The sequence below is a fragment of the Triticum aestivum genome, chromosome 3A (genome assembly GCF_018294505.1).
Source record: "Triticum aestivum cultivar Chinese Spring chromosome 3A, IWGSC CS RefSeq v2.1, whole genome shotgun sequence".
Lineage (NCBI taxonomy): Eukaryota > Viridiplantae > Streptophyta > Magnoliopsida > Poales > Poaceae > Triticum > Triticum aestivum.
In genome coordinates this window covers 734,822,795-734,832,229 of record NC_057800.1, presented here as the reverse complement: position 1 = coordinate 734,832,229, position 9,435 = coordinate 734,822,795, and the positions used below count along the sequence as shown (strand labels likewise).

The 9,435-nt window shown below is 44.6% G+C and overlaps 1 protein-coding gene across 1 annotated transcript; it reads right to left on the bottom strand.

Moving 5' to 3' along the window:
• Nucleotides 1-6,216: 6,216 nt before the first annotated feature.
• Nucleotides 6,217-7,716, bottom strand: LOC123057329 (uncharacterized). The gene has a single exon (XM_044480365.1). It carries the CDS (start codon nt 7,714-7,716, stop codon nt 6,217-6,219), a length of 1,500 nt encoding a protein of 499 aa, XP_044336300.1.
• Nucleotides 7,717-9,435: the final 1,719 nt, after the last annotated feature.

The window sequence follows — 9,435 nt, the reverse complement described above, 5'->3', positions numbered from 1 at the left end:
AGTTGTGCAGCTCGGCAGGTCGCTGGCAGAGTGCCAGTCAGCATCGCCATCGATCATTCTCGCTGTCGACAGCCTCGAAGGCACCAAGACAGATCGCCAAAAGGAAGCAAGGTGTCGGCGGGACCTCGGCGAGGCACACGTATGCGCGCTCCGTGGCACGCGTGGCGCGGCGAGGTGGCCAGGTGACTCATGACGTTGCCATTTGTTAGTGTTTATTATGCCGGAGATAGATTCCTACGCTCTCACATGGGTGACACGCGTATCGGTCGTCAAGCTGTTCACCAAAAGAGCATCATATCTCATCTCCGGCTCTCAGCTACACTACCCACCCCAACCCGCCGATCGTACCTAAAAGATGCCCACAAGCCCCAAGCCAACTTCTCATCTTGTTGCTCCCTATAGGCTATATTATATTTAGACAGACATTATTGCTATGCTTTTGGGCAAAAAGCTTAGACACCGACGTGGAGACGAACGGTGCACTCATCAAAGCCTTGTTTTGGGGAAAACACAGAAGATTTTTACCGATGGATAGAATGTGGTTTCAATTTTTTCAAAACAGTTGGGACCATTATTTAACAACAGTACCCGACCAATCCCACCGAAAGTTCGCCTAAAAGATTCCCACAAACCACCTTCTCATCTTCATGATAACTATATCTTTTATTTAGCGAGACATGATTGCTAGGTTTATGGACAAAAATCTTACACACGGACGTGGACACTGACGGTGCACTCGTGAAGGCCTCTTTCTGCTAAAAATGTGGTTTCAACTATTTTAAAACAGTTGGAATCGCTATTTCAAAGCATTATGAGTGGTATTACTATAATTGAAATAAGTTATTTCTGAAGGGGAGGGTAGGTACTTGCCGGAGCAAAATCCGGCAGATCTCGGATAAGGGGTCCCGAATTGATGACCCCGGCATGATGGTAACAGGAAGTAAATGGACACATTATTTACTCAGGTTCGGACCCTCTTAAAGAGGTAAGATCTTACATCATGCTTACATTGTATAGATTGTGGATGGGATACAAAGTACAGGATAATCTACCTCGAGATCATATGAATGAATGTAGTCTAAAAACCTTGCCTTTGCAGACTAAAACCCTCACCTTATATAGGGGCTGAGGGGTGCCTAAGGTTACACATGTTCGGTTGCATGTAGAGATAAACATACCGAATATTTGAATATGCCTTGAAGTATGTGTCAAGTCTTCGTAGGATTTCATCTTGAGTACACCTAGGGCCACAACTACGCGGCCCATTCTTTGATTGTCGGTGGTCCTTGGCCCGACCCATGATTGGCTGGCCGACGTGGCGAGTACATCCTAATTTAGGACATTGTCAGTTGCCGGTGAACTAGTCTTATGCCGAGGACTGTCAATTATCCCTGGAGATAGCTTCTTCTTCTTCTGGTCTTCGGCTTCATAGACGAGTTCGATCTTCCGAATTAACTCCATATCCGAGGACTCTTTGGAGTCTGAAGTTGATGAATTATATTCGACGTTTACATTATTGCAGCAATGTGTAAACCCAAGCAAGGACGCTCGATAGTTACAGGGTCATCTTTTACAAAAAAAACCTTTGAAACATTTTATTTTTAATAAATCCGAAGACCTTTAGCTTAACGGTGAAGTCTTGCTATGTGGCAGTGATACGTCTTCAACGTATCAACTTTTCCAAAAACTTTTGCTTTTGTTTTGGATTCCAATTGGATGATTTGAATGGAACTAATCCGGACTGACGTTGTTTTAATCAGAACTACCTTGCTATGTGTTCCTTTTTATGCAGAATTAAAAGTTCTCGGAATCTGATGAAACTTTACGAAGTTTTTTTATTAAATATATTAAAATACTAGTACAAAGATCTACTGGAGGGGGTCACTAGCAGCCCACAAGGCAGAGGCGCACACACCCCCTAGTGTGTGCCATGCTATCTTGTAGGGGCCATGGGCGACTGTCTAACCTAATTCCACGCCTACAAATACTGTCTTCCCGAGAAAAAATCAAGGAGAAAGTTTCATTGCGTTTTATGATATGGAGCCGCCGCCGGCTCCTGTTCTTCGTCGGGAGGCTTGATCTAGAGTCCGTTCGGGCCTCCGAGGAGGGGGATTCGTCACCGTCATCATCGTCAACCTTTGTTCATTAACAATTTGATGATGCTCACTATCGGGAGTGGGTAATTCATTCGTAGGCTTGCTGGACGGTGATGGAGATTGATGAGATTTCTTATGTAATGGAGTCAATTTGTTACGGCTTGATCACCGTGTTCTGAGAATGATGTTGCTATGACTTTGCTATGCTTAATGCTTATCACTAGGGCCTGAGTGCCATTTCGGATCTGAACCTATTATGTGTTCATGTATAGTTTTTAGTTCTTGATTCTATCTCCAAGTTATATGCACCTGTTATTGTTCTGAACCACAGACCCCAAGATCACAATAATTGGGATACTCTCCGGGAATGACTGTAATTTGAGGAGTTTATGTAATCAGTATGTGTTAATGATTTGTTTCGGTTCTCTATTAAAAGGAGCACCTTACTTACTCTTAGTTTTCATTAGGACCTCACTGTCACTGAAGGGTAGGACAAAAGACATGCCATGTAAGTTCTTATCTCAAGCACGTATGACTGCATACGGAATACATGCCTACATATGATTGATGAATTGAAGCTGTTGTGTATCGATTTAGGTTGTGATTGTGACATATTGTATTTCATGCAAATATCCATCATTGATTCAATGCCTACGCTTTCACAATATTGTATTGCTCTATGAGTATTACTGTTGTTGTTCCAATCGCTACAAAACTGCTACTACTATTACTATTGTTGTTACTTTGTTACTACTGATATTATCATTGTTATCATAATAGTACCGTGCTAGTAATAAATTGCTGCAAGGAAGTGGCTTTTCAGGTGTGGTTAAATTGAAAACTCAACTACTAAGGCTTACAAATATTCTCTAGCTCCCCTTGTGTTGAATCAATAATTTTAGGTGAAATACTATCCTCGAAGACTGTTGCGATCCTCTATAATTATGGATCATCAAGACTATGTACCGACACCATTCCCGGGAAGCATAAGTAAAGGCATTAATGTTCAAACCATAAAAGTGACAAGTAAGTTCTCAAACAAGGTAAAAATACAGCATTCGAGCGAGTGGCATAAGTGCCACTAAATCAACACATTCCATGAAAAGTTAACCGCGGCCAAGACCATCTAGAGACTTAATGAACGCAAAACAGTTCAACCCAGTAACAATGACAAGAGTTAGCTAGCACACCACACAGTTTTGGTCATTCTTTTCTTGTGTTGGACAAGGTTCTTTTTTAAGAGGATGATTACCCAGGCCTGTGCATCAAGCGATGCACACAATCATATTATTATGGATAAACCCAAAGTCACCTTTCTGACAACTACTATCACTACGCCTACAAGCTTGATGATGTGCCTGATCTTGCATCAACACACACCATCTATTTCGATGGCCTTACCAAGCCGCCCGTCGGCAAGCTGAGAGCAACAACTGGTCTAGTTAGACCATCTGCGTGCACCCCATGCTCATGCTCTAAAACTAGTATCTGCCATTTTCCACTGTCCAACCTTCAGGAGCGATCAACGCATTCACCTTGCTAGGCCATTCTACCGTCGATGTCACCGCGAAGCTAGACATCGCCACCATCCTGCGCATGTTCATCACCAAAACTCCACCACGCCATGCCACCGAGACCCGTCGGCAGCCTTGCGATAGATGTAACACCGCTCCTCCTCTTATCCTATCCAGCCAGCACCTACTCCAAAACGATGCCCCGAGAAGAGAGAACGGCACCGAAATCGCCATCAACATCTGATCCGAAAGGCTCATATCTAGGATTTCCCCCGAAACATACCGAACGTGGTGACGCAACCAGCAACAATGATGCCTCAATAACAAAACAACATCAGAGACGCTGCCATCATCTCTGACCCCCCCCCCCCCCCCAATTACATTGAAGGCATTCGCGGAACATAAAGTTTAAACCCCTGATCTAAAAGTCTAAAAGTTACACATGCGACTCAGGGCACACACAACGTTACACGTTAAATAGCTCAGAACGCCTTAAATAAAACTTTGCATGCGGTCTTGCATCTCAAGTTAAATATTTATCCTCTTTAGGCTGGCCATAGTGGGGGTAACATAACTAGTATCATATACTTGGGACTTGCAAACATGCTTACGTGGCAGGAAATTAAAGAAGAGAGAGGGTCATAATAACATAGGTAGATACCGTAACATAATAAATGTTATGCTACTATGTGTCATGCATGGCAATAAATGAGACCACCTATGATGCTACTTTATGATACTATGCACTATAGATGTAGTATCATACACTAGTATCATATGCATGGTACTAGTATATGTTACTCCCCACTATGACCAGCCTTAATGGATCATATCTTATTTTCTATGGACTGAGAAACCGTGTGCGTCCTTGCAATCTGGATGATATTGTGTCGCATTGGTGGGTGTTCTCAGCAACCACTGTGAGGTTGCCAAAGGAACAACCGCACGTGAAGGGAAACGAGGAGTCCCCTAATTAATTGAATGTATTAATTAGTCTTAACAAATTCTTCATCTAATGAAGCATTGAAGCCACCCAACATAGGCATACAGTACTCCACATCTAATGAGTACTAGTCAAGCAAAAATATGATGGTGAACATGGTTTCACGCGCACCCACATAAATAGTAAAATCAAAAAGAATACTAAGAAAAAATTTAAAAATCTGAAAATTCAGAGTATGAAACTTATTCGACCATTGTACTCCAGTGGCGAAGCCAGCCAAACTAATCAGTGGGGTCATCGGTAATTTATAGGATAATTTTCTTCATGCTATACAGTAAATTAATGTACAGTGATTTCTATGGGGTCAATAGACTACATGTAGAATCGTCACTGTTGTACTCGTGTGTGAAGTTTCGTGATATATTGACACTGTTGGTATTCTTAGTAAAGAAAATACAAATAAGATCCTACTATTCAACAAACAGTATTTTCCTAATGTAGATTTAATTTTTACCATTTTTTTGCCCAGATTAGTATGGATGTGATTTCTTCATGAAACTACATACACGAGTATACTAGTTGACTATGTATATTAGAAAAAGAAATCATTTTTTCTAGGTTTTTTTATTTACTATTATTCATAAAGGGTGCGCGTGAAACCTTGTTCAACAAATCCGCGTCGACTAGTGAAGCCCCTAAACTACTCCCTCCTTTTCGGTTTATAAGGCTCAAATCTGAAATCTCATCAACCAAGGCACATGGTGAGTGGTGGAATGTATCTCGTGCTTTACAAAACCAACCAAATTAAATTGATGCATTAATTAGGATTAAATGCAGTGCATGCATGCTTGGCCACTAGATGAGTAGTAGCATTACATGCATTGGTGAGTTTCTTTTTAATTCTTGCATGCGAAGATTTAATGCGCCTCGAAATCTCAAAAGGAGATGGAGATGAGCCATTTCAATTGGAAAAATGAAAATTTTGAGATAATAAGCCCTATAAACCGGAAAGGAGAGAGTACTCCCTCCTTTCCGGTTTATAGGGCTTTTTTAGTTTTACCATTTTATAAGGCTCAATTTGATTATTCCCCATCACATGTTTAGATTTTAAAGTGCATTAAATCATTGCATGCAAGTATTAAGAGAAAAATGACCAATGCATGTAATGTATGCATGCATTGTAATTAATGCATTGGTAAACATACTTTTTTGAGTAAAACAAAAGCATTAATTGAGTGCTTTTGCAAACTACAAAAAATATTTCACCACTCACCATCTACCTTGGTTGGTGAGATTTTTGAATTGAGCCTTAGACTACCCACAATGGAAGTAACACACGTAGTAATATCACACATATCTAGATAAAATAGATGATGAGGCAAGCAATAAATGAAGAAAAAGAGACATGTGGTAACACAGCTAGTTACTAGTACTATGCGTAACATAACACATATCAAGGTAAGATGAGTCTATAGCCTAATAAATAAAGTGTTGCATGTTACCACACATATGTTACTCCCCACTATAGAGATATTAATATAGAGTAGTAATATGGGCATGTTACTACTCTATGTTACTATCCATTGTGGCTAGTCTTATAAACCTGAAAGGAGGGAGTATTCTACACCGCTCCAATGTAAGACTTTATTTGTCGTCGCTGTCATCATTGTAGTTGCATGCCGTTGACCGAGATAACCTCGAGCCTGCATCCATCTAAAACCAACCCATCCAGGGCGGCAAGTGCATCTTCTAGACAGACGTGCATCATCGCGATTGTGACGAGGCCGATGCCCCGTGAGGTCTTGGTCTTCTTGTAGTAGTACATCACATTGGCGCTCGACACCCTGCCGTACTTGTTGAACAACTGTTCCAGCTGAGAGCACTTCGTTGTGGGAGATAGGTTGCGCACCAACACCTCAAAAAGAGGGCCGTAGCATCTTTGGATGTGAATCATGTTATTGCTTCTTGGAATAGTTGCTAGACCCTGGTGGATTGGAGCAATGGTGGGCTGGGGGACGACCCATGTGCACATCTCGTTGTCCCATCCTTGGGGTAGCCACTCGATGAACTTGGCCGTGTTGTCGATGAGGTTGTACCTGAACACACCACTTCGCCTACTTAGCGGGTGTTCGTCATAGAACAAGAAGTAGGTGAATCCACCGGTCACGCCTAGCCTCGACGCGTCCACAGCAAAACTGTTAGGCCACCCCAAAAATAGGACACGGTCAGCCAGGCTCTGACCAACCTTCCTCACCCACCGCAACTTTTCCGGTTCCTTCATGGCCTCCCCAAGCGTGTGCACGGACATCAAAAACGACTGTTCCAGGTTGCGGATGCTCGTCCTACTCATGTCTGGGTAATCCTTCTTGATGTGCAGCGACACCCACATAAGCTCGCCGCGGGACTCGAGCACATAGCCGTACATATAGTAGTAATCATCGTCCTCGTGTGGCATCTGCGACAAATTGGGGATCCTCACTTGGTTACAGTTCGCGGCAGCGGATGGTGTTGTCACGACGTGCCAGAGGTCACCCCTCACGGTCACAAGGATCTTCCTAGCGTGATACGCGACACAAAACTCTCCATAGTAGGGGGATTTGAGGGTCCTTTTGACGAATGTCCACTCATTGTCCCCAGGACATAGGAGCGCCACCTTGAACTCGGCGGTGTCTTGTTCGCTGCTGTCATGCTTGCTGTACCAAAGCACGGTACCATCGTTGTAAACGATGCCACTGGGATTCTCCCCCAACCGTCCGTCGACGCCCTCATTTGGGAACGGAGGCATGTGGGTCATGAGCTCTCCGGCGAGAGGGTCGTGGAAGGTCAGCCCGTCAAGGGAAGCGGTGAAGTAGCGGATGGCGGTGCCGTTAGCATTGGCGACCCAGTTCATCTGGCCGTTGGTGCGAGATATTGGCGGCAGCGGCGGGGCGCGGTAGCTCATGTTGGAGAAGACACATCTGAGTTTGAGGGAGTCGTCGTCCTTCATACTAGGCGCAAGGAGCCACAGCAGGAACTGATCGGTCGTCAGTGGCATCGCTGGATGGTGTGAATCACGCCATGACTTGCAGACGGCATGGAAGCGGACGAAGTCGGCGACGTCGTGCAGGCGGCTGGAGATCTCGCGGACCAGTTCCGGTGGCAGATCCGGCAATGACGAGTGCATGGTCGTAGGTTGGAGATCGAAACAGAATCGACCAACGTTTGTGCCGCGGCGCATCAGCCAGTTGTATAACTGGCTCCTGTACATATAGGTATCGAGAAAGAAGAAGTCCTTTTCTCACAATATATATAGGTACCGAAAAGTTCTTTTCCAGTTCGGGTACGTAACAAACGCGCAGCACGCCGTTGCCATCTATAGATCCCCGTCCAAAAATGCTAGACTCACGGGCTCGTTTTACTTAATCAACGGACTTTCCTTCCCCCCTCTCACTAATCTCGCCCCCCCCCCCCCCCCCCCCCCCTTGATTTTCTAATGCCCAATTAACGAAACCCACATCAGCCTAGGCCCGTAAAACGCCCGTAAAGTGCTCGTGTATGTAGCATTGCTCGATCCCCGTCCCAGCACGTAATTCCTTGCAGTTGCAGCACACACAAGTGGGAGAAAATACGCCGTACCTTGATCTCGGCCGCCCATGCAGCCTGATGAAGCTGACTTCGTCATGGTCCGACGTCCCACCGGAACTCCTCGGCCTCATCACTGGCATGATCCCAGCATCAGCATGGTCCCAACTCCCAAGCACCACCGATCTCACGTGCTGTCGAGCCGTCTGTCACTAGTGGCATTGGGCTCTTACGCCATCAAGGCCCACCGACACGCCAACCAACTCCCTTGGATCCTCGTCTCGAACGGCAAGGTTCTTACTAGAACATCCGAGCAAAGATGGGCACCGCATCCCCTCCATCCTCACCGATGTGATCTGCATCGGCTGAACTGATGGCTGGCTCGCCGTCAAGTGCATTGATGCCGACAAGAGGCAGACCTATCTCTTGCACGGCCCCTTCTTCAGAATAACTGTGCCTTCTCGGGCTAGACGCCGTCATTGGAAATATCCCGGAGTGATTTGAGAGGTGCTCGTACGGCTGACTCCAAATGACCTTTGTCGTCTTCATGACCAACACCATAAACTACCCAATCATTTTTATTCACCCGCGAAAGGTGTTTGGTTGCCCGAGCCATATAGTCGGCATTGCATTCTTTGTAGACATTGTCTATGGAATCTCTCAGGCTGAGGACCTCATTACCCTCCGAGTCGACTTTGATGGTAATGGGGTACCCATGGTCACCAATATTAAGCGCATCATTCTGACATCCAATGGTACCCATCTTGTCTGCTACTAACTCGTTGGTTGGCTTGCAACTCTATCCCCAGTAGCAAGCCTCAAAAACAAAAGGAGAGCACACCAAGAAAGAAAAGAGCATCCAAGTGCCAGAAAAACAAACACATTAACAAAGCACGACAACAGAAATAGACATATCATCAAATAACTGAGGTCGACGAAGTTTATGCCATGAGTTCGGTTGAGAGTTTGCCATGTATGCAAACCTTGGTGATCTTGGTGATCTTCTTGAGTTCAACTTGATTATAACTGATTATAACTTGATTATAACTGATCTTGGTGATCTTCTTGACAGCATGAGCATCCACCTACCGAACTCATCATGGTAATTTTTGCTACCTGAAATATGACACCCTTCTATAGTTCCTTTGTGGACTGATAGCACCATATCGACCAACGTAACAAACTTGGTTCGTGCAAAATTTCCATCACGCAGAGATATTTTTGGCATATTAGCCCATGCATCCCTCCAAGTACTTGATAAGGTGCAAGTCCTAACTGCTTCTTCGACATTCAAAAGGGAGAGGATGTTGCCCTTTATCTC